The sequence below is a fragment of the Hydra viridissima genome, unplaced genomic scaffold (genome assembly GCF_058129835.1).
Source record: "Hydra viridissima isolate aposymbiotic clone 2 unplaced genomic scaffold, HvirCarnegie_v1 scaffold_16, whole genome shotgun sequence".
NCBI lineage: Eukaryota > Metazoa > Cnidaria > Hydrozoa > Anthoathecata > Hydridae > Hydra > Hydra viridissima.
In genome coordinates, this window is record NW_028324315.1 from 5,248,796 (window position 1) to 5,273,426 (window position 24,631).

At 29.8% G+C, this 24,631-nt stretch overlaps 2 protein-coding genes and 1 pseudogene across 3 annotated transcripts; 1 reads left to right on the forward strand and 2 right to left on the reverse strand.

Moving 5' to 3' along the window:
- Positions 1-1,147: 1,147 nt before the first annotated feature.
- On the reverse strand, positions 1,148-7,254 carry LOC149877667 (E3 ubiquitin-protein ligase CBL-like). Of its 2 annotated transcripts, none has more exons than XM_090073955.1 (6): positions 6,577-7,254; positions 5,593-5,874; positions 5,140-5,277; positions 4,514-4,746; positions 4,012-4,406; positions 1,148-3,359 (listed from the first exon to the last, which is right to left on the reverse strand). In XM_090073955.1, the coding sequence occupies exons 1-6, from the start codon at positions 7,116-7,118 to the stop codon at positions 1,701-1,703; spliced, it is 3,249 nt and encodes a 1,082-aa protein (XP_089930081.1). In that variant the 5' UTR covers positions 7,119-7,254; the 3' UTR covers positions 1,148-1,700. The 2 variants fall into 2 exon arrangements, with proteins under 2 accessions (XP_089930081.1, XP_089930082.1); XM_090073956.1 differs by having other exon boundaries at positions 1,148-3,530.
- A 7,917-nt stretch (positions 7,255-15,171) lies between these two features.
- Positions 15,172-16,533, forward strand: LOC149877668 (uncharacterized; annotated as a pseudogene).
- A 1,206-nt stretch (positions 16,534-17,739) lies between these two features.
- LOC149877669 (homologous-pairing protein 2 homolog) lies at positions 17,740-19,907 on the reverse strand. The gene is made up of 2 exons (XM_090074409.1): positions 18,408-19,907; positions 17,740-18,243 (listed from the first exon to the last, which is right to left on the reverse strand). The coding sequence occupies exon 1, from the start codon at positions 19,290-19,292 to the stop codon at positions 18,660-18,662; it is 633 nt and encodes a 210-aa protein (XP_089930535.1). The 5' UTR covers positions 19,293-19,907; the 3' UTR covers positions 17,740-18,243; positions 18,408-18,659.
- Positions 19,908-24,631: the final 4,724 nt, after the last annotated feature.

A 24,631-nucleotide genomic window follows, 5' to 3' on the forward strand; every position in this document is an offset into this window, starting at 1 on the left:
CCTTTGTCTTTCATTCACCAGTCTTCATTGTGTATTTATTTGCCTCAAGTACTCTAGAAGTTAAATATATATTCCACTATGCATTATCTTTTTAGTAGGTTTGTCTTCTAATGAGCTTTTTTGATGAATAATGATGATGATATATCATCATCATTTTGAGGAGCTTTTTTGTAATTCATTAGAAAAAGAAATACTTTTTAAAAAGTTGTTCAAATTTGCAATCATCTTGCAAAATATCCACAGATATTTCATGTTTTCGTTTTTCATATTTTATATATTTCATTTTCATAAAAAACCCATTAGTATTTGTCAAATAAAATTAAGTTTATATATAGCTGGTAAATCATATTATGTTAATATTAAATAGCTATTCTTGCAGTTTTTACCAAGTTCTTTATAACTGTGAAAAATGGTATGGTGTTTAAACCGGTTGTGGTTTGGAATGCTACATATTTTCCCCATTACTTTGGATACCAACAAGGACATTGGCTAATTTAAAAAACTTTAAGAAATTACAAAATTCTCATAAAATTCTTGAGCATCAGCTGTTGGGTATGGTTTATAAAGTTTTTAATTCAGACCCCTTATTTCTTTTTCAATGATGACAGACCTATATCTAGTAAGTTCAGGTAGATTTTGAAAAATCCACTATTCCAATAAAAACTTTGGTAAGACTTAACTATTGCTAGTTTTCTTGCACATAGTACAATTTAAAACTGTGAAAAGTCTTGGCTTTTTTTATTTGATAAAATAAAAATTAAGGGGTTTATTCTTTTGAAAATTAACTGGAAAATTAGCAGGTTTTACAGAGATGAGATCAATTAATGATGCTCTAAATGAAATTTGTTCCTATAAAATTAAGCTTAAAATTTTGTTCCATTATTTTCATCTAATAAAAGGAGGTTGATGTGACTGATTAGATGAGACCAAAGTTTTTGACGAATCCGTCAGACTTTAAGAGAATTAAATTTCTATTGTTTAAAACATGCATGGTTCCCAAAAAAGGAAAAAAAAACAATAACGTTGCACGTCCATCTCTTACGCCCATAGCCAAATCTAAGAGCGTTTTTTCAAAAGGACGTCACAATTATGACGCTCCCTTTAAAGAAAAGCTTTTAAATTCCCAGAAGTAGAAAAATTATCCAAACACCGCTAACACAATTTATGTGACAAAAACGAAACACTACACTCACATACAATAGATACATAATATATGTATTTATGATGTAATTATGCATATATTACTGTACAAAATTAGCACCTTTATCATCTAGAAAATTTATTAAAATTTGGAGAAATTATTAAGCTATGCCTTGCTTTAAGCGACTTTAGAATTGAAAAAAATGAGGTAAAAATACAATAAAAAAAACTGCATAGTTGTGACAAAATAGAAGCACAGAAGCAAAAATTAGAAAAAGAAGAATTTTTAAAATAAGGAACTTAAATTATTTATTTACATTTTTATTTGAAAAGTGAGGATTTTTCGGAAACATCAATCTGAACAGCTATATATAAAAAAAAAAAAAAAAAAATCCACAGAATTTTAACGGGTTCTGCTCTGTACGAAAAAAAAAACACCGTTTTTCGCATTCGACAAAATTTTTTTTCCTTATCGCTATCTTGATTAACCAACTTGGTTAACCGGTCGAAAATGTGCACAACAAAGTTTAAAAAGTTGCTTAAACCTAAATAATTTTATCTCAATGCTTTTTAACAGGAGCAAACTCTTTCAAGATATTCCTCGCAATATTATAATTATTGCCAGATACCATAAGAGCTTTTTTTATTGCTTCAGCCGAATAACCTTGGGAAATTAATGATTGGAAATCACGGTCTTCATTTTTTATCCCAAATTTTAGGTTGTTGCAGTCGGGATCGGTGTTAAAACTTCCATTCTCAACAGATGAAGAGAGTTCATCTAATACGTTATTCCCTCTGCGATGGGGAGGAACAGGTGGTGGTTGTCCCTCATCGTCAAACTGAGTTGAGGGGGAAAAATCTAAAGTTAAATCATCATCAGATACTAAAGCTCTTGATGTTTGGGAATGACCAGGAACCAGTTCATGAACAGTAGAATTTCCTGTTGAAACAGTTTGAATTGGATTATTGTGCGGTGCTTTTATATCATGACTAGAAAATTCTTTGCTATCTGGCAAAACCTCTTCAGTTGTATCAACCAAAGTCTCAGCGGATTTAACTATAAAATCGGTATAAAAAGTATTACCTTCATTAAGTTTCATAGATTCATGGAGCACTTGTGAAAAATCTTCACTGGAACATCCATAAAGTGTTAAAGGAGCACAGTGTGTTTTTTGTGCCGAGAGTTGATTATCTTCTAAAGAAGTTGTATCAGAGATTTTCCTTACTGAATCTAACTCGTCATTTAAACTTCCGTGAACTGTTTGTTTATTCAATTTTGGCGGCAAAGATGGAAATTTGCCTACATCAAAACTGCTACATGCATTACTTTCATAATCTGGTGGTGAAGGTAAGGGAATATTAGGTGCTGTACTACCATTGTCAATACACACTGCCAGTTGTTTGATTGGTGGATCAAATTTTAGCTGAGAATCAGAGCACAAATTGTTAAGACATTGAGCAGCGTTTTGTCCTACATGATTTGATTTTGGGAAAAGATAAGGATCCGGATTAAAAATAGGATTGTAATGTTTAGCATTAAATTGTGTATCATTCGTTCTAACTCCCAATAAGGATGAACTTTTATCATCAAAATCAACTGAGCGATCAAGAGCATCATTTGATTTTACTCGCCTAAGAGAAGATGTTTGCTTTAAGATAGATTCATTCAGCTGGAAATCATCATTTTCTGTTAAAGAATGCCGATTAATTGATTTAGACAAAAATAGATGATCTGGTTGAGAAAGAAGTTCTCGCTTTCTAATTGGAACTGGTGGGATTTCTTTATCTAGTAAATGTTCAGATCTTAGTAAAGATGAATTTCCATTATAGGGTTTAGGCTTCTGAGGCTTAACAGACATATCAGACATATTTTTTTGCTTAGACTTTGGAGAACTCTGAGGAGTATGGCTAGGGGATATGCTTGGTGAATGATGAGGAGAACATCTAGGACTTCCTCTAGGTGTTGCTGACTTAAACCATATCTTATCAAAAGTAGGAGCTCTATCTGGGACTGGAGGTGGACTTAATATAACAGGAGGGTTACTGGTAGATCTTTGAAGTGAAGAAGCTTTTGTAGATCCCACAAACAATACTGTATCAGTAGACTGAACTCCAACTCCACTAGGATGTTGAAGCAAAACATCATCATGGGAGTTTTTACTGTGTGACCACAATGGTGCAGAAGGTGCAGAGGTAACCTTCCAATGCATTGCTGCATCCTGTTTATTAAACAAACAATTAAATAGCAGGAACAAACAAGAAGTCTATACATGACAAAGGCGCTCGAGGTAAAACAAGTTATGCAAGATGTTAGTATTTCATGGGGTGTTCAAATTATGCAGCAGCTTCGGCTGGGTAAGACGAGGAGGTAGAGGCGGGGGTCGATGATCCTAATAGAAGAAAGAAGAGCTTGTTAACCTAAACACCTTTGCCACGTTTTTCTACAACAAACTCTTGTGATTTCGATGATCAATACTTAAAATGGAAAACTCTAGATTTTAAAAAATAATTACGTAAATGAAACTGATTCTAATTTTTTCAGCAAACCATTCAGAACATTTATTAACTTAATGAATTGATTTTTATAATAAAATTTAAAACCAGTTTTTTTTTAATCTATAAAAAGTTAAAACCAACTTATTGTAACAAAATATTGTAAAAGCCAAGTTTTATGCAAGTTTTTAGAAAAAAGTTCTTTTATACTGCTGGACATTTTTTCAAACTTTTGTAGTTCAATTAAATTTAGTGAGATCTGTACCAATATGAAAGTTAAGGCAAAAAAAATATGTTGTAATCGAAGTTTAAAGAAACTTAACACAAAATCTACAATTTAATTTTTTAGAAAACTTTACTTGCACATAAAGCTATTACCATTTCATTATGCCTAGCTTCAGAATTTTCATTGGTCTTTTTGTCAACTTGGTTTATTTCATTTATCTGTTTATGATTTGCCTCATGTAATTGTTTATGATTTGTCTCATTTGCATGTTTTTGTTGTGGTTGATGCTGTTCTAACTTTGTAGGAAGTTGATGCTGTTCTAACTTTGTAGGAAGTTGATGCTGTTCTAACTTTGTAGAAGGTTGATGCTGTTCTAACTTTGTAGAAGGTTGATGCTGTTCTAACTTTGTAGAAAGTTGATGATGTTCTAACTTTGTAGAAAGTTGATGCTGTTCTAACTTTGTAGGAGGTTGCTTTAATCGAGGAGCAAATGGATCAATGACAACACTTTCTATTCCTTTGATGTCAGATCGACAAAAAGGACAACCTGAGAAAAGAAACTTAGACTTGCAGATTAGTTAATAATTTTCTCAATATTCTTATGAAAACTATTCTAAATCTAAAATATCACTATGTCAAATTAATTGAAAATACCTTGTCCCCCCTCTTGCCAATGTTGGAGGCACAAATGACAAACCAAATGGCCACATGGTTCAATTTTTGTGTCTTTATCATTTTCAGCACAAATCTTGCAAAGTTGAAAAGTGGAACCCATCTCAACATAAATTTCATATTGCTCTTCTGTCACTTGAATATGCTGTTCAGCTGTTTCCACCAAAAAAGGATGAAGATCAGGATTGAAATCACTTCCATTAGGAAATAAATAACTAAAGAAATAAATTAATAATTATTAATAAATTATCAATAAATCAAAATACTACTAAATTAATTTAACTTTAATAATACAGGGTGGTGCCAGTAAATTAGGACAAAATTTGATGCCTAATAGATTAAATAAAAACATATAATGAGATCTTTATCTGATTCTGATTAAATGCTTATTATCTTTCAAAATCTACAATAGCTAAAATCATAAACATAATAATTCTCCTATAGTATCATAAATTCCGTAAAAATAGTTTCCTTATTTTACATGTTTGAATTATAAATATGTGTTTTATAAAATGAAGTTTATATTTTATGGTACATTAGTTTTGATTTACATAAAATTATTTTTTTCAAACAAAAAATGTTTTAGATATTTTTAAAAAATCACATACAATCCATCACGTGCACCATCAACTAAAGCTTGCATCAATGTTTTATGCTGTGGAATAGTTTGCAGAATTGTCCCTTCAGTAGTTACATAACCAATTGCCCATTGTCCCAAACGTGTACACGACAAACGAAAAATGTAACTAGAAATGCATTTTAAAAAAATCTAGCAAATAGTAAAACACCAAAAAAATGAGTACCATTGTTTATGTTAAAAAATCTTATGCACCTATATATAAATTATATAAATATATTTATAAATTTATACAAACTAATCTAATCTACACACAAAAGCAATAAATATAAGTTTCTTGTATTCTTTAAATTAAAGCAAATGATATTAAATACATATCTATCATATTAAGAATATTTATATATTATGTTTATTATAACAAAATTATAGTAAAAAAAACATTTTAACAATTAAAATAAAATTTTATAAGATGGCAGCAACTGACCTTCCTGGTTTATGGATGTACTTTGTAAGAGTCTCCTTTACTTCATCATATGTTAAAAAAGCTAAATACCCAGGGTGAGTGACTGCCAATAAATTCCAATTTTGAATAATACTGGACCAAGGTGCAAAGAGTCTTGTAAATACATCAAATTCAAATATTGAAACATGCTCATTTACAACAAAATCAATTGTAGTTTTTAGGGCTATTGCTTCTATACTTGAAGATATTGGATGTATTGCCTGCAGGTGCTCCCGAAATGTTTTCCATGATACAATTGTTTTACTAAAATCCAAAAAGGATTCAATAATTATGAAAACTATTTCTTTACTTAATCTAAGTATGTCTTATGCAAGATTAAGATAAATAATAACTAAAAATAGAGCAGTATTTGAGAAGGAGAAAAAACTAATGAATAAAAATTTTTGGATTATATTACTAGCAATTTGTTAATTATTGATTTTAACATGGAAAAAAAATAGCCTAGTTACTCAACTCATGTCTTAAGAGGATACAACATCAAGCTCTCAAAGCATTAACTAAACTTTTGTTAAATTCAAATAATACTAATTGAATTATAACAATAAATAACCTTTGTACAATTCTGCCTCGTATATGTAAGTTGAACTTGTTACTAGACTATTCAGATGAGGACACTTCAACCCAGAATAGAATAACTAACTGAGTCCATTATACAAACCAACAACAGGAAAAAAATTATTGAAGCAAAAAATATCGACATTTACAAGAGATAATTTGATCTTATAAATGTAAAAATTTTGCCTAACTAACATAGGCCTTTAGAGTGTTGTAAAAAAAAAGTTAAAAACAATAACAGTGGACTCAATGTAAAACTAATGCATACCAAGCTGCCTTCACTTTTATACATAATATATTTATACAGAAATTTAAACATAAATCATGATTCTACCATTAATAACCACAGCCAAAGACCATGTAATTTATAAACTGGTTTGTGGTGCTCACCTTCCAAATGCTTTGCTCCAGAACTCTGCTGCATCAATTTTAGTTATTTTGAACTTGCTACCAATATAAATACCATTTGGAAACAATGATTTCAAGTCTGCTAGCATATGGCTAAAAATAAGACTGAGTTTTGTAAGTTTTCTACGAGAATTATCACGTTCGTCAAATATCCTATCTCGACTTTCTTTAAATAGTTTTACAACTAACTTGCATTTACAGTCAAGATTCTCAAGATATATCTTAAAGTATTCGTTTTCATTTAAAATATTTATTTTATCTTCATAATTCTGATATATTGATTTTAAGTGTTGATAAGTGTCAGGCAAAATATCTAACATGAATGGTGGACTGTTTTTTAAGTTCAATTTAGGACTTTGACACAACTTTCCAACTTTTTCGATTTGCTTCCATGCCCTATCAAATGATTTTTTATCAACATTAAGCCTCGTTGATGCAACAGCTAAAGAGAGTGTATCTTGTAATTTTGAAAACCATGATCGTGGACTGGAATTCTCCGCTTCATCACCATATCCAGTCGCCATTTTTTATGAATATTGCTAGACCTCAAAAACCCGACATTATTTTATTGAATCTTTCTCCACCGTCGATTACATTTACTTTTAACTGAAAACAACAAGCCGAAGAAAAAAGTGTTCTATGAGCCTCAGGAGCTGAAAAATACCGATTTAATTTAGACAAGAATTGTAAGCTATTTGAGCTGAATAAGCTTTCGATGCTCATAAAGAAAGTATTAAGGTGGATTAAATGAGTGGGAGGATTGGAAAACAATGTATTGGCGTTAAACAGATCGTTAAATTTATCAAAAAAATAAAAAAGTCTAACAAACGTTTTTTTGGTGATAAATACGTCCTTCTTGAGTTTTATGCCTCAATCCTTTTCAAAATTAGAAATGATCGAGTTCACATTAACAGACATTGTAAACAACAACGTTACACATTTATAGATACTGAAAACACTTTCATATATGTATTAATTTGCATATGTTTTATAACATTAAAATATTATTATACATACGAATTACAAATAATACTGTATTAAAATATGACAGAAATAGATTATTACTTAAGTTGGCTTAATATAGTTTACATTACACAATGTAAATATTTTATTTTGCTTTCGATAGAAAGCTTTTAACCGCTTGCGATGTTGTAATTAAAAAATATGCATTAATAATGAAGATAAACAATTGTGTGTGTGTGTGTATATATATATATATATATATATATATATATATATATATATATATATATATATATATATATATATATATATATATATATATACACATCGTGTAACGTAAACCATATTAAGTCATTTAAGCAATAATCGCTTTCTGTGTTGTTTTAATATTTCCCGAATGATCTAATACCTACAGGCCAATAAATTGATATGATTGATGCACACAACCGTCTATATTAATTCTTAGGACAGATTTTTTTATAAAATACTTAAATTTTTTTTTTTATTACTACCTTTATTTTTAAGATTGAAATAAAAATAAAATATAAGCATTTGATAAAAAAGGTGGCCATGATTATTAAAGAAAAAAACGATGATTAAAGAAAAAAACGCTGAAAATAAAAAACATAAACTTAATGTGTATTTTCATTTTATCTCAAGCCTGTGTTTAGGATTTAATTGCCTAAATACAGTCTTCAAGTGAACCTTGATAAATCTCACGGTTTTCAAGATCAGTTTTTATGTTAAGGTTATAGACGATAAAAAAACATATCCATTTAACTATTTCTTTGTATTACATTTTAAAAGGTTAAGTTACGGTATAGTTTTGCCTGAGTGGAAGATTTATAACATTAGCAACTTTGTTAGTTCCGAAGAGAAGAGTAATTGTTCGAAGAAAAGTTGGTAAAGGGATGACGAAACGTTGTAGAGTGCAAACTGTAATACACGGTGTAGGCAGTATCATGGTGTGGGGCTTTTCTGTCGGTAATAGCACTGGTGATATTGTTAAAATAGACGGAATAAAATCGAATGAAGTGCATTTGGGCATTTTTAAATATGATGCCATTTCTTCAGGAATCATTGGAGAGCCATTAATTTGTTGAGAAGGTCCAAAGCATTCCTCAAAACGTTGTAGGAGTTAGAAAATGAAAAAGTAATTGAAAGAATAATTTATCCTCCCCAATCACCGGGTCTTTCCTCATTTGGAACTTTTATGGGATGAATTAAAAAAGTCAAAAATTTAATGCCCAAGAGAGAGTGAGAGAGAGAGAGATGAGGCAAAATCTTAAAAGTGAGTGGCATAAAATAGATTTTCAAAAATACGAAAATTTGTTTTGTAAAACGCCAGGAATATGTAAAGCGGTTTTTGCTGTTAAAGGTTACATAGATGAGAGGAAGTTATAAATGTAATTTATTTTTTAATTAACTTTAACTAATAGTAATTGAGGATAAACATGATCATAAAAATGGCACACCCCATAAGATCACCTTTTAATTGCATTTTATAGTGTGTTTCAACGTATTTAATTTTAATGGTATTTTTTATGATAACTTACAAGTTGCGACTTTGTAAATTCGGCAATGTGATATTAAAAATTTTTATTGTCAAATATCATTGTGTGGATTTTATTATTAGTGGAGTAGCATTTTTTAACATGTCGAAAACATGTTAAAAAATGCTACTCCACTAATAATAAAATTCGAATGCCACCTCGATTCGGCGATCCTATTGGTTTAAAAACTTCAATCAATAGGATCGCCAAATTTATTAAGATGAAAGCAAGTTAAAAGTATAATTCATTTTTCGTGTAACTTAAATCAATACATTATATATTTTAAGTTTTTAATTTTCCCCTTCTTTTGTAAGTAAGAAATTGAAAATGTTAAAAAGAATAGTTAATTCGAATAATTAATTTTAAAACTATTCGAATAATTATGGATTGTAGTGCTTATTGGAAAAAAGCACTTGAATTCGGAAGAGGGTTTTCATAGCACGAGTGTAGTGAGGCCCCTAAAAAAAGCAACCAAACGTTTAATACAGTACCTAAAACACGAAAAGATATTGGAGAACTTCTTGACACCATTTCGATAAAAAGTAAAAAAATAAATTGAAAAATGATATTAAAAATTTTGAAAAACATTTGACCATCTTTGCCGCTCAGAGAAAACTGGTACAATCAGGCGAAATGTGAAAATGTAAAACTGCTTTGCAGCGAAGATGACATCGTGGCTTGAAAAGAAAATAAATCGTTTTGATTCTCCGCCGAAAATAATAAAGTACTTGAAATTATGGCACTAGAGGTTTTGCGTGACATTTTAAAAAACATACAGTCAGCAGTTATCTTCAGCATTCTTTCAGATAAAACAGCTGATGTTTCCATTACAGAGCAGCTAGTTGTTATATATATAAACGATAAAGCGTAAGAAAAAAAGTTAAATACAACTGGGAAAAAACGTAAACACGGTGACACATAGACAGCTAGTTGTTTGTTTCTGTAACCGTTTCTACAAAACTATGGCTAGCTAATGGAACTTTGGATACCGAGATGATATCACTGGGGTGAAGTATGCAAAGTCAACATTTGACTTCATCTTTTGTTGCTATCTAGGTGAATGTCTTCTAAAACAAACAAACAATCAAAGCGAGGCTTTTAAATATCAAGATATATCAGAAGCGGAAGGGCAAAATTTAACATCTTCAGTTGTTAATGTTCTAGCAAATTCCCGAAGCTGCACAATATATGAGTTGTTTTAAGAACGTGCTATGAAATGGACACAACTTGGTGCCACTGATTCCAATCTTCTGAGAAAACGGAAAACCCTAAAGGGAGAACTAAACTCACAAAGAACCTTCAATGATGCATCAAAAAAACGCTACCGTCTAAACGCTAAAACGCTAACATTTTGAAGCTTTCGATTTTACGGAACATATTGTTGTCAGCTTTATCAAACAGAATTTTGATCAATCATTCTTTAATTGATAACAATAGATTCCCAGCTGAACAACTGAGGCTGTCTTAGCCATTGTAAGGTTAATCTGAAGAAAAAATTTTTCTCGTCCCTTCTTAGTCAAGAACCTTTGATTCCCTCAATTACAAAAATCTGGTTACGGCTCTGCTTTTGGTGGCATCTAAATTCTTTTGAATTCTTCTTTTAATTTCATATTTACTATTCCATATTTTAAAGCAAAGTTTTTAGTTGGCAGTTTACAACTTAGAATATTCTTAAGCTAACGAGTAAACTTACCAAGCGAATATTAATTCTTTCCTAGATAGTGTGAGGTGGGAGAGTAAAATAAAACAACGATCGAAAAAAACGAGATGACTCATCAGCTCTTGCTTAGAAGAAAAGTTAAATACAACTAGGGAAAAATGTAAACACGAAGACACATAAACGTTAAACCGTAAGAAGAAAATTTAAGTACAACTTTAGGATTAAGAGGGATTAGAGAAGAAGAAAAGATGACGAAGTTTTAAAGAGAAAGTTTTAAGAAAGTTTTAAGAAAAATTTTAAAGAAAGAGAGTTTTTGTGATAAGACAAATATTTTGATGAACAAGCAGTTTTATGAGCAGTATAATAAAAGAAGCAGTTGAATAAAAGAAGAAAAGAGGAAGATTTTAATATCTATTAAAAGAGAATAACCGAAAGATTCAAATAAAGAAGAGATATTTGTAATAAAAAGAAGATATAAAAAGAGGAGTAATTGATATAAACACTGAACTCTACAAGAGGCGTAAGAGAATATTGAATGCTGTTTATTACATAAATATTGTTGAGAATATTGTTTGTGTTATATAAACGTTGAGTAAAAGAGTACTAACTAAGGGGGTGCGTATCGTATCATTTCTGTATCGTTACGGAATGATAACCGCTATCGTATCGTTACGGAACCGCTAACGTATCGTTACGGAACGTATCGTTATGGAATGATAACCGCTATGATAGCGGAAAAAAAGTGTCACCGGATTGACGAGAGTTCCGGTATATACCGAGATTTAAACTAACTACAATATCGAGTAAAATTTTTTTACCGACTTTTTGTTGCAGTAATTCCGATGACACTTTTTTTTTCCGCTATCATATCCGAATAATAACAATACGGAAATGGAACGATACGCAGACCCTTAGTACAAAACATTACACACTAATAGAACATTTGTTGAGTTTTATTATATTACAGAATATACTGAAGACGGCAAACACAACCTTAGCCATTTAATGATTAAACCCTGCCCATTCCTAACCAAACTATCCCCAAACCTCGCCCTTTAACCAAGTACTCCCCACGTCATCAATCTTCTTCCTAACCTCCACATTTACCTTTCTACTCAACTCTAAACCCAAACCTCCCATTACCTTTTCCCTCAAAACAAGCACAAACATTAAATAATTATTAAATTAATTCATTAAAAAAAACGCCGCCCCTCAGGATAGCAAAAAATTGATTGAAAAAAAAAAATTCGTTCTCGTTTTTGCTGATTATAAACTGCTTTGAGGCAACAAAAAAAAAAGAACTTTTAAAATAAATATACGTAACTATAACAATGTAACAAATACGTAACTATTTAGGGATTTAGAATGGCTGTCCAACTTTCCGTGAAGCGCAATGGGCGCAAAGAATATGGTATTTCAGAGGTAAATTTTTCTTTTTGTATAAGTATTAATTTACAATATATGAAGCAGACATCTTTTTGTGATTTTTTCAAATCGACATTTGTTGGTATTTTTTTCGGTTGGAAACAACGGTTTTTAAATAAAAAAAATCCCCTCCCGCCATCCTCATACATTTCGGTAAGATCCACCTTTGAACGTTAAGGTTTGACCAAAGAGCGCGACTTGACCACATATAAGCTTCAGAAGAAATGAAAAACCGGGGCTGGTTGGATACAGGGGTAAATTGATTCATTTAGAATTTTCCACCAGAATTTCCGAGAATTCACATAGAACCTTTCAACTTAACCCATTCATATTCCAGTGTAGGAAGGGGAGGAAGTGTAAGCCAAAACTTTCCATAGAAGGGTTCCGAATTGATATTTATACATTAAAATTATAGAGATTTTTATGTTCTTTTAATTTTGTAACTTTTGTAACTTTTCATATGGCGCAAAAGAAACGAAGGAGAATTGTTTCTTGATTCACTTTTGATGTGTGTGCTGTGGCTATATCATGCTAAAACCATACCTTTGGATAGTTCATCACAAGCGTTCTAAAAAAGTACTCTCTCACGATGCGATAACGAGCACTATTTTTACGGCAACTTATTTTTGATGACGGCAACTTATTTTTGATGTTCGTTGCTCTACAGTTCATTTAAATCTCAATATTTTGTTTATAAAAGTCTAAAAACATTTAGATTTAGTTAAATTTCCCAAATTTTACTGATACTAATAAAAAAAAATTGATTTATTTACATTAAACTAAGAATTTATATATTACTCAAATCCTTTCATTTTCTTTGCCCCACCAAACTCTTTATTAAACTAAACTTCATTAGACTAAACTCTTTAAGCATTAACTACAACTTGTATCCAAGCTCTTACAATTTGTGTTTTCCAATAAATGACTTTTTTGGGCATTTGTAGGTCATTTTGTAAACAAAAAGCTGTTGGGGTCAGTTGGTACAATCATCTATGCCATTTCGGGTAATTCAATTCAACTGTAACTTAAACAATATCACAGCAGATTATAAAAAGCAGGAAAATTTTCTTTAAATATTGAGATTTTTAATGAACTTGATTTTATACCTGCATTTACAAACGAAAGACCAAATTCGGAACCCTTTTATGAAAAGTTTTGGCTTATTTTTTTGCAATCAAATTCTGGCTTGTTTTTCAGAGAAAAACAAGCCAGATATTAATTGCTCAAAAGATTTATAGCCATATCGTCATATTTTCATCTTCACTACTGAAGATTTGAGACCATTCAAAAAAGCTGAAGTATAAAAAAGAGTAAAATGAAAAGGGAAGCATATCAATATTAACAGATTCACCAATTACGAGTGTTTCTAAAAAATAAAACGGATTTGCAAGCAATAAAAATTTAGATATGTAAGATAAAAAGAAGAAAAAAAACTTAATAAATTTCAAAATTGTGATAAGAAAAAAAGCCAACTAAAAAAGTATATGAAAAAAAAGATGTTTTCAGTAGCGCAACCAATTATAAAACAATTATAGCTAACTTACCCCGGTCTCCCCTAACTCGTTGCAACCATAGCCACCGAGAGAAATTTCGAGCCTTGGGGAAGTTTTCTTAATATGCCCTATTATAACCAATTATATACCCAGGACCAAAAGAAGCGTGCTCTGGTCATTGAAAATTAAAAATGAAAGTTAATTAAATCTTTTAAAAATTATTTTAAAAAATTATTTGTAAACACACGGGGCCCATCGAATCTTCCCCGTCCACCTCACCCTCTCGACTAAGGGTCTGCGTATCGTTATTATTTTGAACCGATAACGATATCGAACGATAACGATATCAAACGATATGAGTTTGTCTATGAAACGATAATATCGGTTTAGTTATCGTTTGAACCGATAACCAAACGATAACTTATCGGTTGAAACGATATTATCGGCTTTTTTTATCGGTTTATTGGAATACATAAAAATAACGAGAATACCGATATTTATCGGTATAATAACGATATTTTTTACAATATTCCAATTTTTTTTTATTAAAATGTCACATTTTAGTTCAAATATATCATAAATCTTCAAGTCGAGTCAAGATGTCGTTTTGCCTATCTTTACCGGTTTTAAAAGTTAATCCTTCCCAATTGTATATATTATCTAAATGTCTAACTTCACAAAAATTCTGTAAAGAAAAAGTGCAGCAACACTGTTCTCCAAATTGAACCCCAGGTTGAAACTCTCCCCACTCCTGATTTTTTTACATTTAATCAATCATATGCATTAGTAAACACAATGTATGTTGTCAAAAAAATCTGAACTAAGTGTTAAATATGTATACTTCCAAAATTAAAACGCATAATTTTTGGCTTTTTTTTTTCCAAAGTTTTAATAAAGTCAGCCATTGTGGTAGTCAAAATAACCCATTAATATATATATATATATATATATATATATATATATATATATATATATATATATATATATATATATATATATATATATATATATATATATATATAATATATAGATTAAAGTACCTTTGATATACTCTCTAGCCAGTGTGTGTGTGTGTGTATATATATATATATATATATATATATATATATATATATATATATATATATACACACACATATATACATATCGATATTATATAATATACTTCAGGTAGAATAATGTATTTGATAGAAAGTAATGTATTTCAGGTAAATAGGAGTACTATTAGGCGAACCTCTGATATGTATCCAGACAAATAATTAGCCAGGGTCAAATACTAGCAGAAAAAATCTATGGACTCTGCTATTTAAATCTTAGTATAGATTATTTATATTTATGATTTTATAATTTGAAAATAAGGTTAAAATAAGATCAGTTAAAACATTTTTTCTGTTTATGTTATTTTATAGTTTGATTCAATATGTTTTTTATTGTTTTTACTTATTTCAAAAACTGTTATAAAATTCTTTCTATTAATTTTAGAGGAGTTTCTCATGATTGTTGCAAAAGTAAAGCTGTAACCATTATCGTAGATATTAGTGAATCACTTGGAGATAAACATGCAGAACAAGTAGCATCTGGATTGTTAAAGCATAAAATGGAGAGTGAAAGCATTGTAAGTGTAGAGCAGTTCAAGATGTCTACAGGTGGAAATATTCTCTCTGTTACAGTTGGAGTAAATGAAATTAAGTCAAAAAGAAAGAAAGTAAATCATATCTTGTTCCAAAAAATTATGGAGCTATCAAATTCATTAGAACTCTCTAAAAATAAAACCAAAAAATCATGTTCTACTTTCCACATTAATCTAACAAGTGCTGTAGAATTGATTGTTAATGTTAAAATGACTGAATTGCAGGAAACTCTGAATATCTTTAAATGGTGGTCAAAACTTCTTAAAAGTTATTATTAACGTTTTCGATCCAAAAAATCATTATTCTTCCTTTGAAATATATGAAGATTCTGGTGTCAAGCAATCCTATATTCTAGCCATTGTGGAGATGGTCTTAGAGGATAATGGCAATCTCCAAAAATTATTGACACTTCTTCAACTTGAAGAAGTAAACTTCAGTATGCCATTTGACCTAAAGTGTGTAAATAGTGTTTTTAGAACTTTCAAGTCACTCTGGGAAATATGCCTGTCTGTATTGTGAAGGAGAATGCTCCCTTGAAGCAGGGAAACTAAGAACGTTGGGCTCCATAGACTTATGTTATGATCAATATGTATATGGTGGAAAAAAAAGATTGAAAATGCAGGAATACAAAAATGTAATAAATCCTCATTTCCTTTACTTAAAAGAAGATCAAGAAGCTTTTCTTGAACACATTGTTCCTCCACCTGAGCTTCACATTAAGATGGGAGTTGTGGATAAACTTTATACTTTGCTTTAATATGTTTGGCCAGCTTTTCAAAGCTGGTTGAAAATACATTACATATTAATGAGAGGGTACCATGGTGTAGGTTTAGATGGAAACAATGATAATTGATTTATGCCCCTGTTAGATATTTTGGAGAGGGATGTTACCTTAACTGCAGCAATCAATATTTTACCAATAATGAATTGCTTGCGTAAGTTTTCGTTATTGAAATCAGCTGTGTTTGGTTTGGAAATGGGTACAGATATTTCTGTTAAAATTGAAGATTTCAAAAGTTCATTTTCTAGTCTTCAACTATATACAAAAGATATATTTGGCTATGACTTGACAGTTTCATGGAAAATACATATTTTAGTGTGTCACATTCTCACCTTTGTAGATTGCAATAATATTAGCTTAGGTAGCTATGCAGAACAATGTGGTGAATCAGTTCATCACAAAGTTAAAAAAACTTGGATGAACTATAAAAGAAACATAGGACAAAAAAGTTATGGAGAAAAGCTAAAATCTGCTGTGGTAATTTTTAATTTAAACAAGCATTAACTTAAATATCATTTGTGATACAAATGTATTTATATTATAGTTTTTTTGTAAATGAAATAAATAAATATTAATGGGTTATTTTGACTACCACAATGGCTGACTTAATTAAAACTTTGGAAGAAAAAAAGCCAAAAATTATGCGTTTTAATTTTGGAAGTATACATATTTAACACTTAGTTCAGATTTTTTTGACAACATATATTGTGTTTACTAATGCACATGATTGATTAAATGTAAAAAAATCAGGAGTGGGGAGAGTTTCAACCTGGGGGTCAATTTGGAGAACAGTGTTGCTTCACTTTTTCTTTACAGAGTTTTTGTGAAGTAAGACATCTAGATAATATATACAAATGGAAAGGATTAACTTTTAAAACCGGTTAAGATAGGCAAAACGACATCTTGACTCGACTTGAAGATTTATGATATAATTGAACTAAAATATGGCATTTAAAAAATAAATGAATTGGAATATTGTAAAAAATATCGTTATTATACCGATAAATATCGATATTCTCGTTATTTTTATGTATTCCGATAAACCGATAAAAAAAGCCGATAATATCGTTTCAACCGATAAGTTATCGTTTGGTTATCGGTTCAAACGATAACTAAACCGATATTATCGTTTCATAGACAAACTCATATTGTTTGATATCGTTATCATTTCTTATCGTTATCGGTTCAAAATATCGGTTCATACCGATATACCGATAACGATACGCAGACCCTTACTCTCGACGGCCATGGTTGTATATTGAACGATACAGATAATTTTCGTCAAGGGGAAGAGGAATTGGAGTTTCCGATTTCTATTTAGGTCTTTACTTAACTAATAGAGTTTAAATAATTAAAAAAAAGGGTGTTTTCAAAGCGATAATTCTTTTTATTTTTATTTAAGCTGTTATAAATCATTTTAAGCGTTAAAGCAGCCTTTTATAAAATTTTTCTCTCAACCAAAGTTAGAGTAGAAAAAAGTATCGTAGAAAACGTAAAGAACTTTAGTCGAGCTTTTAAGTGTCGGATTTGCTCCCAAAGGTGCAAACTTTATCCAAATAAATTAGTTCTCTTTGTTTTTAGACATTAATTTCATATTACTTAGTAAAAGATTAAAAAAGCGATAATACTAAACACAAAATAAGGAAAGTTTTTTTTTTCTTTTCAACAAAAAATTTACAAGTATGCAATTAAAGCCTCTTGGTTGCGTCACTGTTTGTCTCCTATCATATTACTAACGATTGAGTAATTTTAAGTATGTCTAGAATTCTATTGCAGCCACTTAAGTGCTTCTAGAAAAATGACCAAATCACCCAAAGATTTCCATAACTATCTAGCAAATCATGTCGTTAATTTTATTATTTGAATTGAATTCAGAAAAGAATTTCAAAAAGTATAGGTTGGTCAATATTGATGAAGATTCTCATCTTCTTGATGTTCCTCTGCTAACCTCATCACCTGACGCAATAAGTATGAATGATGGATCTGCTAGAAAAGTGTAGGTCTCTGAATTAAGCAGCTGCCAGCAACTCAGTGAAAATGAAAGGATTTCTTACCAGGATCTATTAAGTATTGGATAAATACTCCATAAAGTTAGCCTGCAGACATGTACATGGACTAGGAATGGTTTGTTTAAAATAGATTTCTAAATTACAATCATGGAGCAAATTCATTATTGTGAAAAAAAAATTCCACAAAAATTGAACAAATGACAAATTAATAAAACAATTAGATTTGATATGAAAATGTGTAAAATCAATTTATAACTATTAATTTTGCATGTATATTTTTAATTGAAAATAATTTTACCTTTGTGCCCATTTTTGATTTTATATTGAACCACACTGTTGAATTATGGCTTTTGTAATATTCTAAATGCTTAAAGAAATATTTATATAAATTTCCTAAAAAAAACAACTTTCAAAATTGCATTTAGAGATATTTGTCAGCATTGAGTCAACATTTAAGTTAGCATTAAGCTAGTTTGAACTGCACATCAATAAAAAAGATTTTGGATAAATAATATTTATTAACAAAAGAAACAGTTCAGTTTAAAAAGAGCTATTTTTTGATCATTACTACTCCAGCATCTTCATCTGTTTCCAATCCAGCTTCTTCTAGTAACTCTTTTTTAGACTTGGGATATCCCTCAAGAATTGTATCTAAAATATCATCAGCCATCCTTTTCCGCTTCCTCCAAATTGTCAACAAAGCATCTTTTTTGGTTTGAATTTTTTTCACCTCATCTTTTAACACAACACTTGAATTGTTTTTTAAAGAAAAAATTTTTTCATTAAGAGCCTCATTCTCTTTTTCTAAATACTGAATTTTGCTCAATGCTTCATTGGTTGTTAACAGATTTTTTAAGGTTGTGGCTTGTCCTTCTAATGACTTAGACTCTTGCTGAAGAGCAGTAACCTTTTCTTGTAAATCTGTAATTTGTAAATCTAGAGCTTTCAGTTGGCTTTCATCATACTCTTCATGCTCATTCTGAAGAGGCGCATATATTTTTTGTTTTCCATAAGTCTTTTCAACTATCTTTTTCTCTTCAGCTAATGTTTCAAGAGCTTTAACGACAGCAGCTTTACCAAACTCTTTGTGAAGGTTATTAAACACATCAATTGCACTGTAAGGTCGGTTTTGTTGCTGTAAATATTCTAAAATAGCTGATTCTGGGGACTTCTTTTTACTCATAGCAAATTTTATAGAGATCTGTAAATATAAATAATAATATGTATATTAGGGTGGTCAATGAAAGTTAAGATTAAATTATTTCAGAAGTAATTTTTACACAGAAAATTTTACATATCAAGCTACATTTCATAAAATAGAGAGTATACTTGACAACCAAAAAAATACTGTAAATAAAACTACTTAACAAGTATACTAGCACACTACCTTACTAACTTTACTTTATTAACATACTAGCACAGCTTTTTTTTTTTTAGCTTTTGTTTGAAAATTTTCGGTTTTCTGCTCCACTTGTTAAAGAGTTTTTTTGATAATTTTAGTGTTTATAGTTTATAGATTCTTCAAAAACTTCAAACAAAAACTATGCTTAGATAAATTCTTACCTAACCGCAATTTAATATAATAGATTAACATTATAAATATTTAAGATACTATAACAACTTTATTATGCAGCGTGAATAACAAGGATAGCTTATAAATTTGACCAGAAAAACATTGGGGCTATGCATTAGTGCCAAAAACATGGCTGAAAATGTGTTTTTGTCAATCTTTTAAAGCTCGTAAAACATTAACAAAAAAAGTCTGTAATACCAATTGCATTTAGTGGTTCCTTAAAATAACTTAATTTTGTTTTGAAAACAGTTTTTTGCGAATAACCTTTTTATTTTCGGTTGTGTCAAAGGCGGAAGATTACCTTCATAAAGTTATTTTTCGAATTCTTTTTTATTACGTCAATCTACGGAACCAAAAATAAAAAATCCAAAGAAACATCTGGGACAGTTTTTGGCTTTATATTAGTAAACATTCAACATAAAGTCAATTCTGCGGTCGATCCGATGCCCCAAATCACAATAAGATCTGTTTATTTAACACCATTTTTAAGAAAATTTTATAATTGACCAAAACTTTGTTGTGCAATATACCGACGTCATAAATTCGTCGTCGGAAAGAAACTTTAAAATCAGTGGGGAAAGAGGACTTTTTACGAAACAGTATAAAATAAACGAAAATTAAGGGAAACGGTATAAAATAAAGAAAATGCTGTTACTTTAAAAAAAAACAAGAGTCGCTATATGATTAACTTAAAATTTTACCCTTCTGTGGGGCCTACGCCCCATCTTGGGTAAAACGGATATCTCAAATCTTGACTGCGCTCTACCTACACTACTTCAACCAGACGCTACTCGACTTTCTCCCCCCCCTAATTTAATGATTGATTCTGATAGAGAATTTTATGCTGATTAAGAATCGTATAAAAACATGGGTCTCAAAATCAATGGAAAGTGCTCTAATTCGAAGTCAAAGTTGTAAAAAATCCCACTAAAAACCCTAATATTCGCCATTTTGAAAATACTAAGTTAATGATCTTTTAGCTGACAAAAGCAAACATTAATAGCATGGTTTTTACATTAAAAAATTCGTTAAAGTATGTTTATCTTGCGCAATTTTTTGTGGCAATGAAAATAGCCGTTTTTTGATTTATTAGAGAATAAACTATATTGCAAGTAATGTACTTTTGTAATAAATTTAAAAAAAAAATTCAACAGTTTTGTTTCCTAAAAGAAGAACTTATGAAACTTAGTACATAGTTGTTCTATCACATGTAAAATTTAGAAAATGTAACCTTCAAACCGTTTTTTTAATAAAAAAAACCAGCGTAGGATACAATAATAATTATTCATCAATTTTTCTACATTCTCAAATTCTACGTTCAACCTTTATTTGAAATCTTCCATTAATTTCATTTCGTTATAACACTTTCGTTACAATACTTTAAAATAATAATGCTAAGGCTTAAGGAAACCAGGTCTGTTTATTGCGCAATGTAACGGTAATTAATTTTCGTTAAAAATGAAAGCGTTTTGAAAAAAAATGGCGAATATTAGGGTTTTTAGTGGGATTTTTTACAACTTTGACTTCGAATTAGAGTACTTTCCATTGATTTTGAGATCCATGTTTTTATACGATTCTTAATCAGCATAAAATTCTCTATCAGAATCAATCATAAAATTAGGGGGGGGGGGGGGAGAAAGTCGAGTAGCGCCCTTCAACCATTTTGTAAAATTCGTCTGTTAAAGATATTTTTAATACTTTTTGGTTGCCTCACTTTGTGTCTGTATTTAAGCAGCATACTTAAAGGAGGCCCTTTTTGTTCGCCATTTCACTGCTTCAAAAATCCTAAAAACACTTAAAAATGGAAATTTTATACTGCTAACGAAAAACTTATACTGTTGCAACGGTATCAAGCATGTTACAATATCCAGTTACAAGAAGCGCAAACAATCAGTCCCAGCTCTCTCAAAATCTGCTGTAAGTAACTGATAAACATCTTAAATTTTTATTAAAATCAGCAATAAATTTAGTTATTCTAATCATTAGAAATGAATTTAACATTTCTTGATTATTAATACTAAATTTGTTGGTGTTGTTAAAAAATGTTTCTGCGTTTTTTAACCTAATTTTAATTCTATTTAGTATGACAATACACATATTGTGTTTTGGTAGCACAACACCAATAAAATGAATCTAAATTCTTTTTTGCGAGCAATAAAATTTATTGGTGAACCTCAAACTTTTAATTTCCCGCAATAACAATTGCTTTTTGTTCTTTTAGCTTTTGTTAATCCTTTGGGGATGACAGATGGAGATTGCTTTTGAGTTACAGCAATCTAGTTTGAATTAATGATGTAAAACACCAGAAGCGAAGTTTTCCAGTAAATTTCGAAGTTTTTTAAATGCATTATTTGCAAAGAAAAAAATTGCGCGATGAAAAAATTAGATACCGTAGATTTCCCTAATTCCGAACAAAATCGTACTTAAAGTTGAATAACTCCGCTTGCTTTTTGAATTTCGTATTAATTTTTTTAAATAAATAAACTGGAACCTAAACTGAATCGAACCATATAAAGCAACAAGTATGTTTATTATAAAAGTATTGTTAATTTTTAAATTTAAAAAGTAAAGTTTTCGTTCGGAATTAGGAACACGTGTTCCTAATTCCGAACGTACGTATCAAATCCCAAAAAATGGCATTCAATTTAAAAAAGTAAATAATTTATACTAGCGTAAACTAGCTTAGAGTTAGGTAAAAAGATTTTTAAAATTTAAAATTACTTTTATTTTAATGTAAGGGTATAACATTGTATTGGTGCAGAGTGTGCATTAACTATTTATTAGATCCTGTCTTCCATTACTTTTTTGTCAGTTAAAAAAAAGACCTTCACAGTCACTGCCTGTTTCTGTCGGCTAACCAGAAGAAATCTCAGTTATTAGTATCAGGTTGGTTGCAGCCTTAGCGAATGCTTCCCCATTAATCAAATAGGAAGCTTTTTCTATTAACAAACGTTAAGATAAACAAGACGTTTAGAAATTCAGAAAAGACGTTTAGAAATTTAGAAAAAAAGTTAAAAGCGTTTATTTTATAAGTTGATGTCGTTAAAATTCTATTGTTAAATATTGTTGTTACTGACTTTTGCAAAAAAAAAGTGCATTCCAAAATCTGTTCGGAATTTGGGAAACGTTTTAATTATGCAAAAAAGTACTGTTTTTAAGATATCTTACGAAGTTTTGCTGATTTTTGACTTTTTTTTCTTCAGATAAATAATCACCATCAAATTCTACATCGAACAGTACGCAATTTAAATTACCTTTTTTTTTTAAGTCCGTTTTATATTGTTGGTTTTTTAGGGTTTTAAAAAGTCTTTTGCTTGCAATTAAAAAATGTAATGGTATCAATATACATTTTGAAAATATATTTTTCATATTCTCATTACCCTAGTCTTCCAAATTATTAATCAGTTTTCTTTTTAAAAATCCCACAAAAATAAAAGATGTAACAATAATTGAACTAAAGCTTTTCGGAATTAGGGAAATCTACGGTATTACCGTTTTTCATTCATGCTCTTGGACCATTTTTTTCGATAAGAAACAAACCTTTTTCTGAAAATGTTTAAAATTTTTTAATATTTAAGATTTTTCTTCGTAAAGCACATCAAACTTTACACTCTTCTTATTTATTTATTTTTTTAAAATCTAATTTAAACTTTGGTAAAGCAGTGCAACAAACCTCCTGGGGCCTTTAAAATTACAATTTCGGATTTGAGGTCAAAAGATTTTTTATTAATTCCGAAAATTTTTTGATTTTAATTCCGAAAAATATAAAGTTTGGTTTTAAAACTTGACGCGTGTTAGGAAAAACTATACGGAGTAAAATCGGCGCAAACCGATCGCCGGAGCATTAAAAATTAAAAACAACTTTAATTTTTCAGAATTTATTTTTCTTTTTTACATGAGATACAAATTAAAAAAAACAAAAAACAACAGTTAAAAAGATATTCAAAAAGTTATTAATTGAATAAGAAAATATGCAAATATTCAATAAAAAAAAAGATCACTTTTAATAGAAATTTGTTAAAATTTTACATAACCTAACACTTTTTTTTACATAAAATGCAGAAATTAAAACAGAACCCGTTACAGTTCTCTTTGGAAGAACTGTTTCATTGCAGAACTAAGTAACAATTTAGATTCGCGCAAGGTATCACATCTCATTAAAATTATTTCCTAAATTTGTTGCGTTCAATAACTTAATTTCATTTGGCTGCAGGTGGTACAAGTTGAGCTTCATCCTCACTCTTTTTCAGCAGGGTTTTTCAATGAAAAAAAGTTTGTGAATGGTTTGCGCCAATTACACCCTAAGCAATTTTACACTATATTTTTTAGTCACTTTTTTATAGCGGACTGATAAAAGTACATATTTGGGGATTTTTTTTAAGGCAAAGGTTAAGGGGTTCGCTTAAAAAATTGAGTTCGAATTTTTTTCCCAAACCAAAAGGCTGATATTTTGAAGTTATAAAATTATTGTAATTTCTTTGAAAACTGTTACTTATAAAAGTAATTCTTTACTACATTATAGGAAGCTGGATAGAAAATCCTTCTATTATGAGATTATTACGTTCGTTCTACAAAAGGATCCAATTTTCCGTTTGGGTTTAATTCCATTCTGACAATTATCACTTGTTACGAAACTTAAAGCTTGTTGAGTAAGTATATCGCTGCAATTATCCGTCCTATTATTGCCGCAGCTCAATTAATATATTATAAGATCTCCCTAAAAAAACTGTTTGCAAATTTAAAACAATAATATAAACAGATTGACCTTAAGTTTTTCAAAAAAAAAACGTTCGCAATAACTATTGATTCTCGATACTATTTTTAGAGCGTGGGTAAACAAATTCCTCGAGTAATTAATTTCATTGAAATTCATTGAAATTCAATGAATTTCAATGAATTTCAATGAGTTTCAATAAATCTCAATGAATTCCGTGAATATCTTAATGAAC

Coding starts and splice junctions, on each gene's coding strand:
- LOC149877667 (XM_090073955.1), bottom strand. CDS start 7,118: ATGGCGACTGGATATGGTGATGAAGCGGAGAATTCCAGTCCACGATCA. Junction 5,875..6,576: donor TGGAGCAAAGCATTTGGAAG/GTGAGCACCACA, acceptor TTTGGATTTTAG/TAAAACAATTGTATCATGGA. Junction 4,407..4,513: donor TTGGCAAGAGGGGGGACAAG/GTATTTTCAATT, acceptor TTCTTTTCTCAG/GTTGTCCTTTTTGTCGATCT.
- LOC149877669 (XM_090074409.1), bottom strand. CDS start 19,292: ATGAGTAAAAAGAAGTCCCCAGAATCAGCTATTTTAGAATATTTACAG.